At 43.5% G+C, this 13145-nt stretch overlaps 1 protein-coding gene across 1 annotated transcript in view; it reads right to left on the reverse strand.

Annotated features, from left to right (window-relative positions):
* Positions 1–13145, reverse strand: part of NRP2 (neuropilin 2) — a 156760-nt gene that overhangs the window by 54364 nt on the left and 89251 nt on the right. Inside the window, 2 exon segments of the mRNA XM_043994885.1 lie at positions 4553–4693; positions 7843–7959. Of these exon segments, the coding sequence (XP_043850820.1) occupies positions 4553–4693; positions 7843–7959 (258 nt within the window).

Below are 13145 nucleotides of genomic sequence, written 5' to 3' on the forward strand. Positions count from 1 at the left end.
TTTATGGATGGAAAGCCTGAGAAAGTCGGTAGAAAATATGTTGTCTCTGAGGAACATGAAAATTGAAAGAATTTCTGTGTGCCATCAACCCCACAAAACCCAGGATGACAGATGCACCATTCCAGAGTTCAGAGGAGTCACCGAATATTCATTCAGCAAACACCCATTAAGCACCAGCCATGTGGGGATCGCTGCTGGGTGCTAGAGGGAATACCAGGTTTAGATGCCTTTGTGCAGCTTACAATTTTGGAACCCCTATGGTGAGACTGGCTTCACTCTCACTAATGGGGGTCATGGAATTGCTAACAAGGGAATGAAATGGAGAAAAATTTCAGTAACTCAGGATATAAGCACAGAGCTTAAAAAATAAGAAATTGAGTGGACTGATAACACATATTGAAAAACAAAAAATAGCACAATGAAACTTCAGGCATCTTGCCACCTGGTCAGCCCGGTGGATGGAGTACTGGACCAGGTGTCTGGCAGCCCTGAGTTCAAATCTGCCCTCAGACACTTACTAGGTGTATGACCACTTAACTTTTGTCTGCCCCAGTGACCTCATCAGTAAAATGGGGATAATAATGGCACCTACTACCTCCCAAGGTTGTGGTAAGAATAAAATGAGATCATATTTGTAAGGTTCTTTACAAGCTGTACAGAAATGCTAGCTGTTATAAGTCAGTCTTGGGTAGTATTCACCACTGAGGGAAAAAAAAAAAAGACTTAAAAGGGAAAAGAAAAAAAAAACACGGGGCACAAGTAAACCAGAAAATATCTTCGGAATTTAAGTAGTTTCTCCAGACACTTCTAATCAAATGTCCTGTGGATGATGTTTCAAGATGGCTGTTCCCCCTTCTCTTTCCTTTCCTCTCCTCATTTCTCATCCTTTCCTTCCAGCCCGGCTCCTTGTGACACTTGACTGGTGTTCTCCCTCTCTTCAAAGTTCATTATCTTGGTGTACCTATTTAATAGGGGGGGGGGCGGGAGAGGGGGACATATGGTGCACGTCTCTTAAAGAGGCAGAATATTTCCCCCTTTTGTGAAGTGCAAGAGTGTTTGATAACATAGAAAAGCTTTCAGGTTTGACTTGGAGGGTGCCAGCAACTTTGAACTCCATTAGCATTTGCCCTGCCCCTAAACTAAGCACAGCTGTTTTCCTTCTCCCAACTGCTTACCCTTGGGGCTTTTTTTTTTAAAGAAGAAGAAAAGACCACCCCCGAACAGAAAAGGCTTTCTATCCTCTCTCACTTGAAATCTGACAGTGAATTTTATAAGGAGAAGGGAAGTACAGAGGGGTGACCAAAAATGGATAAGAAGATGGAGGGAGTGAACATAGGAATGATGTTATGCTTTCTCTCCCCCTCCCATGTGTGGGTTACTAGCCCCTCTTTTCCAAACTTTGGGGATTGTGCTTAGAAGATGGAATGGGAAAATCTATTATTTCCTTCCTAATTTCTTGAGGCAGAAACAACATTAGGCTTAGTAATTCCTTATGGTTGAACTCTCTTTCGAACCTTTCTCTCGCCATATGTTGGACTTCTGCCCAACTGTGAGCTTGCCAGAACCTCCCCCCCCCCCAAACCACAGGGGTAATGAATCAGATCGAGTGAAGACAAGGGCTGAAATTCCCAACCAGTAGCGAAATTTCGTCGACAGGGGCCTTCAGGTGAGGGGCAACAGCTGGACGAAGAGGAGGAAGAAGGGGAGGTGATGAAGGAAGGGCCGGAGGGACACAGTCCTGAGGAAGTCCCTAAGGCCCACCCGCTATCTGTTCTGGTGAGGAGAATTTTGGCTCTTATTCAAGGATAGACGATGTGCTCAGCCACACCAAGAGAGGGTCTAATTAGTAAAGGGAGATAGGGCTTGGATGTCATGTTGATGAATACTAGCAGCCTCATTAAAAGGCCTTATGCACAGGGCACAGTGAAAAGAGTCCTGGCTTTGTAGCCAGAAGATTAGGATTCAAATCTTGCCTCACCTTTCTGAGTCTCAGTTTCCTCCTCTGTAAAAGGAGGGGGTGAGGACAAATTGGCCTTTAAGAGTCCTTCTAGGTCTAAATCTATGACCAATGAACTAGTAAACCTTACCACACATAACCATGGTTGCATTCCTTCTTCACCCGAGTTTCTGTGCAACTGACCTCAAACTCACCCTCTGCCCCCCTCACACATGCACACCAAGCTTGGCTCCTTTACATTTGGAAAAGGGGGAAAGGAAAAAAAAAGGCAGCCAATTAATTGGTGAAAGTCTCAAGGGAAAGGAAATGAAATGAAAAATCTAGTCTGGGTTATAAAAATAAGTATTTTTTCTCCTACTTGCAGGAGGCTCATTATATTAATTAAACATTATTACAGTGAGTGAGATGGGGGAGGGCTATTAAGTCTGGGACTGGGGTAAGTGTTCTCTCCTGTTGCCTGAGGCCCTGATGATCTTCAGATATTAATCTTTCAGAGCACTCAAATGCTGAAGAGATAAACACTTGAAATACAAAAATGTTTTTCTCTGGAACAGACACTGTGACCCAATGGGAAAGCAGACGCAGATACACTGGATGCCCTACAGTCTTTGCTCACCACAAAGCATCTGTCCTTAAGATAATGGTCCCTCCCTGAGGCAGAATGAATGAGACCCAGAGAGTGGAGGAGGAAAGGCATGCTTGAACACCAGCCCTGGGCTGTGGGGGCATTTTTAGAAAGAACAGTCCAGTCCTCATTTCTTTTTTCCCCCTAGGTCTCTTCCATACTGACTATGCCACCTGCCATGCTCTACGTCGGGGGGTCTGCATTTTCTTTTAGCTTTAAGTATCAAGGGAGACAAGGGCAGGGGGCAGCTATATATGAGGCCTTTCAGGGCTATTGAAAGAAAAAAAACGCAAAAGAAGGAAAGAGTGAAAGAAAGGAAGGAAAAAGAGAAAGGAAGAAAAAAGAAAGGGAGAAAGAAAGAAATGAGGAAAGAAAGAAAGGAGCAAAGGGAGAAAGAAGGAAAGAGTGAAAGAAAGCAAAAGAGAGAAAGAAAGGCAGAAGGAAACAAAGAAGGAAAGGATGAAAGGCAGGAAAGGCAGGAAGTAAGGAAGGAAGGAAGAAAGGAAGGAAGGAAGGAAAGAAAAGAGAAAGATTTCCTAACTTCAAAGAGATATATTTTACTGGGCAATAAGAGCTACATTCTACTGAGGCCTAAGGCAAGGAAACAACATGGGGATGGGCAGAAAGGCAAAAGACAAGAGTCAAAGAGGAAAAGGAAAGAAAGGAGAGGTAGAGAGAAGAGGAAAAAGAAAGTAGGGGCCAGCTGGTTCTTAACATGGGGTCAATAAACCCCAAAGATATGGATATTATGTATCCATTATGCATCCAATCCAGTATGTGGATAGATTTCATGGGGTCCTTGAATTTGGATGGGAAAAATTGTATCAATCTGTTTTCCTTTGTAATCCTGCGTATTTTCTTCTGTGCGTTTAAAAACAGCATCCTGAGAAGAGGACCAGGGACTTTAGCCTTCCTAAGGGGTCTATGACATACAAAAAGATTAGGAGCCCTTCTAAGAAAAAGAGACCCTGGCACTGGTTGTCTACTCTGGTTCATTCCCTTAACAGCCTCTTTGTCTGCTCTAGTTACCAGCACAACCACCCCCCACCTCCACCAGACCAATTTTCCCCCCTTTCTTCTCCCTGTTGCCCCTTTCCCATCTCAATCCTCCTGTTTCCCTGGGCTCCATACTTCTCTCCCATATGGCTCCAACCAACTCTCCTATGTTTCTGCCTGTGTAGTATTCCCAGTGATTTTTGTGTCTATGGCCTAGTCATGAACCAGTGGAACCCATGACCATCTACCAAAAGATCAGAAAGCAAGGCTAGGAAGAGGAGGAAGAGGAGGAGAAGGAGGAAGAGGAGAAAGAGGAGGAGGAAGAGGAGCAGCAAAAAAAGCACATTTGTAAAAGCTGCCGTTCAAAATTAAAAAAAAAAAGACAGGCTTAATAATAATGTTTCAAGGAACAACAATGGTCTTATGAAGGCAAATTACTAAACCACTTTGCGGGACACACAGTAGTCATTAGAGCATTTCAATCCAACCCCTTCTTTCCCCCATCAGTTTGCCACCGAAACAAAAGTAACCTTAGAGCAATCTCTGTCAGCGTGGAGGGCTCTATTCACTGAAGGGGTCAGGGGCCAGTTGAGATGGGGCTTGCAAAGCTGTCATATGTTGGCAGTGGGAACCTGTCTGCTACATTCCACAGTGGGTCTGGCTCCCTTTGCCTTCCATGCCATCCTTTTGTCCCCTCCCTCTCTCCTTCCCTCCCTCCCTTCCTTGCCCCCTCCCCTCCCTCTCTTTGTTCTTTCCTCCTCTCATTTGCCCAGGCTTCCAACTGTACTGTAACCCCAAACACGAGTTAGGGGAGTCTGGGGTGAGGGACCAGGGACCACCTGATAAGTTTTCATGGGCACTGGAGGCAGGGGGTCATCTTACAAGATGACGACCTTAGGTCAAAACATCTGGAGGACCCCTTGTGGTGGGCTCCTCTCCCTCATTCTCCATCCTTAATTCCAAGTCAAGCTTACCTGGGGGAGCGCTATCGATGGGACTTGAGCTGCCAGTCCACGTGCTTGTAAGCCACTTCTCGTGGTCATACAGCCAGCCACAGCTTTCCTCCATGAAATCAAAGTTGCAATTGAAACCCGGCGGAGGCTGAAAATCTTTGTCTAAGAGAGAAAGATAAACCAAAGGAAGACAAATGACACTAGGTTTCTATAACAGCCATGCCAGTCTGTTTAAAGAGTGGGAAAGTCCTAAGTGGAGAGGAGAGAGAAGAATCACTCACCCCGCTTATTCATTTAACTGATCCTGGTGATCAGAGCTCTCCAGAGCAGGCTTGGGTCCTGTCCTTCCCATGACTGGGTGCCAAATCTGTCACTAGTTCCCATGGTAACTAAATATAAATGGGGTCCCCAAATGACTCCAGTCTCTATTCAGCTCCTCCTGTCCATGTCCAAAGGAAGACAAATGCGCAGACCTCTCCTGTCCTAAATATCAGTGGCTCCCTAGTGCCTCAGTTGTAGTCTGTGTCCCCCAAGGTATTATCTCAACTCCTGCCAACTTGGCTCTAATAAGTGATGGAGCGGGCCATTAGCACCAGGAACGCTCAAGATGCTTGCCCTTGTGCAAGGGGGCACGGAGGAGAAAGTGATCTCATGGACGAAGGAAATGAGGAAGTTCCTGTTTACCTCCCTTCAGTATTTGTCTAACTGTAGAAGGCCAGAGCAGAAAGACTCTTATCCCTACAGTGAGATATGACAGGAAGGGCAGCTTGGCACAATAAGGAAGTTGTGAATTCTACAGCAGCAGCAAAAGATTGCAGCTGTTTAACAAAAAAAGGGGGGATGGGGGAGAGGGGAAGAAGATCCACTGACATGGTTAAAAAAAATTGCTGGACCAGCCAGAAGTTGGATTTAGGATCACAGCCTAGCAGGGGATAAACATTGGAGTGAGGTACCAACTCACTTTGAGCCAAGGGCTGGAGGGTCGTGTAATAGATCACAGAGTTAAAGAGGTAGACTCAGAAGAGACCCCAGAGGGCACCTAGTCCAATCCCTTCATTTTATGGAGGAGGGAACTGAGGCCCAACAAGGTTCACCGATTTGCCCAAGAGCACCCTGGTAAGTATCTGAAGCTAAATTTGAGTCTAGGTCCTGTCCCTCCAAGTACTACATTAAGCCGTCTCCCCAGAGGTAGGCTTTCCTCTGCCCTCTCTTCACAAAAGACTCATAAATCCTCCACCTCATGTTATTTAGTCACCTGCCTGCCTAAAAGCAGGAGAGTGGACCGAATGACCTTTCAGAGTCTTCCCTAACTCCAGGATTCTGACTTATATGTAAGTGGGGGAAACATCACACGGTTGAGAAAAGGGGAAGAAAGAAAATGCTGAACTTCAAGCATTGCCAGGGCTAGTCAAACTAGAAAGAAAGAGCAATGACTGACAAAGGTTAGCAGTAGGGAGGAAATGAGGTGGCAGGGAAGGGAAGTTAGAAAGCCAGAGAAGAGAAGCTCTCAAGGAAGGCACGAAGCAAGTTATAGGGAAGTCTAAAATGAGCACTTTATTGAAACTAATTGCTCTCCCATGGATGGGTGGAGTGAGGGGTGGGGATGCTGGGAATCATGTCAGAGGGGAAAGGTCACTGCTGGTCCCAGTGACAGAAGGGAGAGGGCCACCAGTTTGCAAAGTTTCCCTCCAAAAATAGGATATTTTGAGGCCGGCTCTCCCTCTGGCCAAAGTTAGCATTAGTTGGGAAGTAACACATGGCAATCATTAACGGAACAGCAACCTGTGGTTTGGAAGAGACAGCCCGGACTCTAAATTGCCCCACCTCCCAACCCCCTTTCAATTTCTGAGCTTTTTTTTTTTTTTTGCTTTCAAAATAGAGAGTAATTCAATCTACCATAATTTGCCTCCAATTTCTATGTGTATACACAGTACATCGAGAACAAAAGCCCACATATAGACCTTTTGCAAAAAGGAGAGGAGAGAAGCCCTCAAAAAGCCAACACATCAGAAAACTCTGCAATTATATTAATCATAGAGTTCTTCGATTCAGCTGCAGCTCTCTCAAAATGTCCTTCTGATTGCCATTTAGATAGAAAACCCCTCTCAAAATGAGCTCACTCTCCTAATCCCATACTGTATATGAATCCACTATGTCTTTCACTCTGGGGTCTCAAGCCACCCTAAACATATCCCAGAAGATTCCCTAAATCTCCCTCTCTTCTCAACAAAGTGCACACACAAAAACTTAAGTTCATTAACATGCCAGAACTGTGTAACTAAGAAAGTTATTCTGACCAATAGTTTCCCTCCCCCCCATCATGAAAAACAAAAACAAAAACAAAAACATAAACAAAAGTGACTTCCCCAAAGCATGTGCATTAAATTACCATTTTCAGTCACACAACTTCAGCATTTCTCGTTGGCTTCCTTCCCATCCTTCTTTGATCCTTTTTTTTAAAAGTCCAGTTGATCAGAGCAATATCTCTTACTGTCCAAAGGCTGAGCTAGCAGAATTGGGAGATTTCATAATCCTCCTACTTAAGCTTATAAAACATCTTTACATCTCCATCACTTCCCAAGTCCCTGCTCCAATCTTCCCTCATTTCATTTAATGAACATTTAGTAATGATCAGTAATTTACTGTAAATTGAGGCTGTCAAAGCTTTAAATTCTAGCCAAAAATGCCAGATGTTCCAAAATTTGTGGTTTATTAGGAATGTCCTCCAGCTTAGTGACCTTATGCGTATGATTTAAAACGTGTCTCATTTTCAAGCTCTGCCAATTACTGTCCTTAACTGAGACATACTCAGAAGACCCCAAAATGGAACATAAATTCTCCATGTGAACTGTCAGATCCAAAAATAGATGATCCCTTCTTTTTTGAAAAAAAAAACCACTTGGGGGGATCCTTTTTCAAAACTGACTCTCTTCTTCAGACTTAGTTTAAGCTTTGATAAATAAACACACATGAAATTCTTAGGAGGATTGGATCGGACCAATTTCTTCTAGAATCAATGCCACTGTGCTTTCTTCAGTTAGAGTCTATGATATAAAGTGAAGTGGACATTAGGCAAGCACCCAGTTAATTTAACCAGTAGTTGAATGACCACCTCTGCCCACCTTGTCTATCTCTAAAATAATGAGTTTCAATCCTCTTGTTGATGAGTGGATTAGCTGGGAAAAGACATCAGGATTATTTGTAAACTGGCTCTGCTTTAACCTGTGGGGCAAACAGGTAGGAACTCTGAAAACTGGAACTTATCTCAGGATAGAAGTTATCAGGTATTGGGCCTGACCTTGGACACTTACCATCTTCAGCACTGCAGTTTTCACCACAATCAGTGGTTTCCTCATCAGTAGGATACTGGGTGGTTGTCTCTTCATTCTTCAATGTTGGTCTTAGGGTCTCTACAGTGGGCCTTGTATCTGTGGGAAGAAAATACAAGATGGATGAATGTCTGGTTGTCCTGCTGATAAAGGAAGCCAAAGAGAAAGTAGAAGCATCTTCCTAGCAGGATAAGGTACATAATTGGAGTCATTTCTAAGGGTTTAAAAAAAAACACTTTTCTCAAAGCATAATTTTTTATTATTTTTCATTTTAAAGTAAAATATACCCCATTAAATATGTAACAGTTTTTAAACATTGTACTTCTGATTGAACATGTGCTCAGATCTGAGCAGAATTCAATGGGACCATCACCACTGCATTCTGAATACTATGCTCCTATTTTTTTTTTTGAGCAGTCATGAAAAACATTTCCACCTTAGCCAGGTTGTGAAAGGAAACAGACAAAAACAAAGCTTCAGATAAAGGAGCTAACAAAAAATTATGCATCAATCTATATTCAAATTCTAAGGTTTATTTTATACATGAAATCAACCAATTAACAATAGAGTGCTTACTATGTGTTGGGCATCATCCCAGGCTTTGGTGACACAAAGACAAAAGAGGAAGTCCCTACCTTCGAGGAACTTATATCTAATTGGGGAGATCACACGTGTATCTAAATATTTACATAAGTACCAGAAGTTAATTGTGGGGAGAAAGCACTAGTGGCTGAGGGGATATGGAAAGGCTTCATGCAGAAGGTGATATGAGCTTAAGTTTGAAGAGAACTAGAGATTCTAAGAGGTGGAGATGAGGAGGGAGTCTATTTCAGGCAAGGGAAACAGACTGTGCAAAGACATGGAGGTGAAAGATGGAATTGTGTATAAGGAACAACAATAACATCTATTCACCTGGTTAGCAGAATATATGAAGGGAAACAATGTATGATAATAAAGGTGTGCTAGACTGTAAGAGCAGGGATCATAGCTTAAATCTGTAACACTCTCATTACTATACATATTAGGTGTTTAATAAATGCTTATTGAATTCAATGTTTTGGGGTATGAGGTAACAAAATCGTTCCATCCACTGGATAAAAAGCTTCTTGTGGGCATATACAGTAACCCTCCCCCCTTGCCATTTATCTGGACGTCAGACTTCTGACAATACCCACTACCATTCAGAACTCATCTTAGAATTCTGAAGAGCAGGCAGATAGGTGGTGCAGTAGGCAGTTAGGTATAACAGTGGGTAAAGCACTGGTCCTGGATTCAGGAGGATCTGAGTTCAAATTTGGCCTCAGACACTTGACACTTACTAGCTGTGTGACCCTGGTCAAATCATTTACCCTCATTGTCCCGCCAAAAAAAAAAAAAAAAAAGAATTCTGAAGAGCAAAGGGCCTTTGACCTGTGAACAGAGTTATCACAAAACACTTAAAAGAATTCCTGCCATTATTCAGTTCTTATTAAATGCTTTTTCATTCATTGGTGTTTTTTCATTCATCTTGCCCTGTGGAGAGACCCAGTAAGTGAGATTTTGTTTTTTTGGTTTTGGGGATTTTTTTGCGGGGCAATGGAGGTTAAGTGACTTGCCCAGGGTCACACAGCTAGCAAGTGTCAAGTGTCTGAGGCCGGATTTGAACTCAGGTACTCCTGAATCCAAGGCTGGTGCTTTATCCACTTCGCCACCTAGCTGCCCCCCAGTAAGTGAGATTTTAATAGGCAGAGATTAAGGGCACATTCCAGGAATAGAGAACAGTGTGAGCAAAGGTATGGCGGTTGGGAAGGTCAAGTTTGGTTGACTTCAGAGTATGTATTTGGAAGTAATGTGAGATAATCCTGGAAAGGTAGAATGAAGCCAGATTCTAGACGATCTTAAAGCCACACTAAGGAGTTGAGCTCTTTTTGGTAGGTACAGGAAGTTTTAGAATTTTTTTTTGAGCAGAGGAGTAACACAAATGCTGTGCAGGGATGTTCCCTTCTGGCCCATGGAGTGAATTTTAGAGGAAAGATGAATTCACACTTCAACGTCTGTGTGGTACACCCAACCCATGCCAGATTAATGTGGTGCTGTTATAGACCCCTTGCCTACTGGGAAACCCACTTTCATAACTTGCAGGATTCCCCTTATTTGATCTTCTCTATACTGGATGATGAATATTTCCTGAGACAAGGGAAATTATCTCTCTGTATGTATGCATAATGTGTGTATGTATGCACACATGTATGTGTGTAAGTATGTATGTATATGTGTGTATGCAGGTAGGTGGCACAATGGATAGCGGGCTGGACCTGGAGTCAGCAAGACTCATTTTTGTGAGTTCAAATCTGTCCTCAGACATGTCCTAGCTGTATGACCCCGGGCAAGTCACTTAATGCTCTTTGCCTCAGTTTCCTCATTTGTAAAATGAGCTGGAGAAGGAAATGGCAAGAGTTGGACATGACTGAAATGAAAGAATGAATGACAAAAACAACAACAAATATATCTCTGTGTGTACACACACACACACACACACACACACACACATGCTCACACACACTCTTACCAAAAGGGGATTTAAAAATACACAGACATACACATATATGTGTATACATACATATATACATGCACATACATATGCATGTGTGTATACATATATATCCAAACACGCGTGTGTGTTTCACCAGTTGGATTCATCTCTAACAAGTTAACCTGAACCACAAATGTCAAAGTCACAAATAAATCCAGATAACCTGTGCCTGCCCTCACTCAGCCAGGCATCAGTCTGCTTGTGGGCCACAGCTACATGGAGTGGACTATAGGGTTAAAGGGACAGAGTATCCTCTTTCTAGGAACCTCCTTGGAAGTTAGTGACAAAGACAATTGAGAGCCATGTCATTATTGAGAATGTAAGTTCTTTGAGCACAGGGAATCAATTCTTGCTCTCCTTTTCTCCCTAACACCTAGTACAGTGCCTGACAGGAAGCAGGCACTGAATAAATGCTTGAGGATTGATTGCTAAGTGTGTGAGGGCTCTTGGAACAACTAGTTGTGGTGTGGCATCGTCACATAGGAGCTGGCCCAGGGTATGGCAAGCAGAACAATGCTTAGCATTCTTCCCATTTCTATAAAGGTTCCTTTGCTCTATTATTCAGGATTAGTAATACTAGCTAGTTCACAAATACATGTTAACATCTCATTTAATTCTCAAAGCAACCCTGTGAGACAGACAAGGTAGGCAGTTTAGGTGGGGTAGTATGTAATTGACCCAGAACCAGGAAAACCTGAGTTCAAATCCCCACTTCAGACACTTAATTGCTGCATGACCCTTGACAAGTCACCTAACCTTTCTCTACCTCAGCTTCATCATTTGTAAAATGAAAATAAAAATACCACCTACTTCCCACAGTTGTTGTGAGGATCAAGTGAGGTGTTTGTAAAGCACTTTGTAAACCTTAAAATGTTCTCACTCTCTCTCCCTCCCTCCTTCCTCCCCCCTGCACATATTTTCACTATTTTACAAAGGAAGAAAAACTGAGATTAGCAGAAGCTAAGTGACTTGCCCAGGATCACACAACTAGTAAGTTTCAGAGGCAGGATTTGAACTCAGGGCTTCCTGACTATAAATGGAGTTGGCTCTCTATCCAACTAACTGGTTATGTCCTGATCCTTTGTCAAGCATCCTTCAAGAAATCATTTAATAAATGCTAGGAGCTGAAAAAAATCACAAAATACTTGGAATAGTCTTTCATGCTTGGCTTCCCCCTCTTTTAGTTGTTAATGCCAGGCACATAAACCTTCATGTTCTCCTTTTCAGCATTTGCCTCTTGCTCACAGCAAATACCAAATAACCTCAAAGCTTTCTCATTTGTAAGCTCAAATTTGTTACCATGTCATAAAACCTCAGACTGAGTCTGGAAGCAAAAGGGCAATAAATAGTTTTAGTTTAAAAAAAAAAAAGGCAGGTGAAAGTGATGTGTCCAATGACCTGCCCCAAGCTTAACCCGAGACATTATCTGATTGGTTACCATTTGCAGGGTGGGGTGAGAGGACAACCCATGAGTACTGTAATTTAGGGCAGAGTGGCAGCAGCAGGAGGGAACTAAGAAAAGGGAACAGACCACATGGGCCAGGGAAAGATTCCCCCAAATGGTCAAGAGATCCAAATATATAGCGATGGTTGGGTTAGATAATGGGGGAAAAAGGAAGGTGGTGAAAAGGAAAGAGAGGATGCATCAGGTTCTCCTGCCTGCAGTCCCAACCACTGTCTGGTGTCTGTCCCATCCAAGGACTTTAAGGGAGCAACTGCCCATCAAACTGTGAAGTTGTTGAACAATTGAAACCAGATGTGTGTAACTTCAAAGTCGGGAGAGTGGTCATAGGGAAAGGCTTTTCCAGCTGTGACCTTCTGAGGAAGGAGGTCGGCAGGGCTTTGAAATCAGAAGCTTGTCTCGCTGACCAGTCACCAGTGTAATTGGGGCTGGGGAAGGGCTGGGGGAGGAGCAGGAGGGAGAAGGACGGGGACCACTTGCCACTGGGCAGCTGGTTGTAAACAGGGTTTCGGCTCTAAGATGTATGAGCATCTTCTTGCCTGGCTCTGTAAATGAAGTCATCATGTGTCAACGGGAGAGGCTATATTTTAAACACATGAAAACTAGTAGCAGAAAGCAGAGGACTTGGAGGTGGGGCCACCAGGTAGACTCATCGCCAGTGTCTGTGACATTTAGGGATATCTCTTCCGAAGGGAAATGACTTTGTGGGATTTTCCTTTAATTTGAAGGTGAGGGATGATAACGCAAAGCCTTAAACCTGTCCTGGCCCATTTTCTGGGCAATTCCCTTTTGGACTTTTCCCATGGAAGCAGCCTGATATTTTATACAGTACTTTCCTCCCTGGTTGCTGAAAGCATTTTGCTCAGTCTTCCCAACATCCCTACTAGGGTGGCAGTAGCGTATGACACAGGACAGGAAAATTAAGACATTGGGGTCCCCAGGAGGAAGCGGGTAATGAGAAAGTCCAGGCCTGACTATACATACTCTGTGTCCTGGACAGCACAGGGAATCTGCTTAGCCTCCCAGAGTTGTAAGTTAAACCTCCCCCCTGTTCTTGCTAGACTGAGTTCCTTTTGGCAGACAGGGAGAGAGGAGAGCGTAAGATGTAGTGCCAGTCTTGGGGAATGGAATGGGGCGGGGCCAGAGCCCAGAAGAAAGGAGAGGATGGGTATGCTGGCTGCCCCAGACAACCTGACTAGTAGCTCTCAGCAGGCCTCCTCATCATCATCATTAATGTGAATTAAAGGAACT

The sequence above is a fragment of the Dromiciops gliroides genome, chromosome 3 (genome assembly GCF_019393635.1).
Source record: "Dromiciops gliroides isolate mDroGli1 chromosome 3, mDroGli1.pri, whole genome shotgun sequence".
NCBI classification, from domain to species: domain Eukaryota; kingdom Metazoa; phylum Chordata; class Mammalia; order Microbiotheria; family Microbiotheriidae; genus Dromiciops; species Dromiciops gliroides.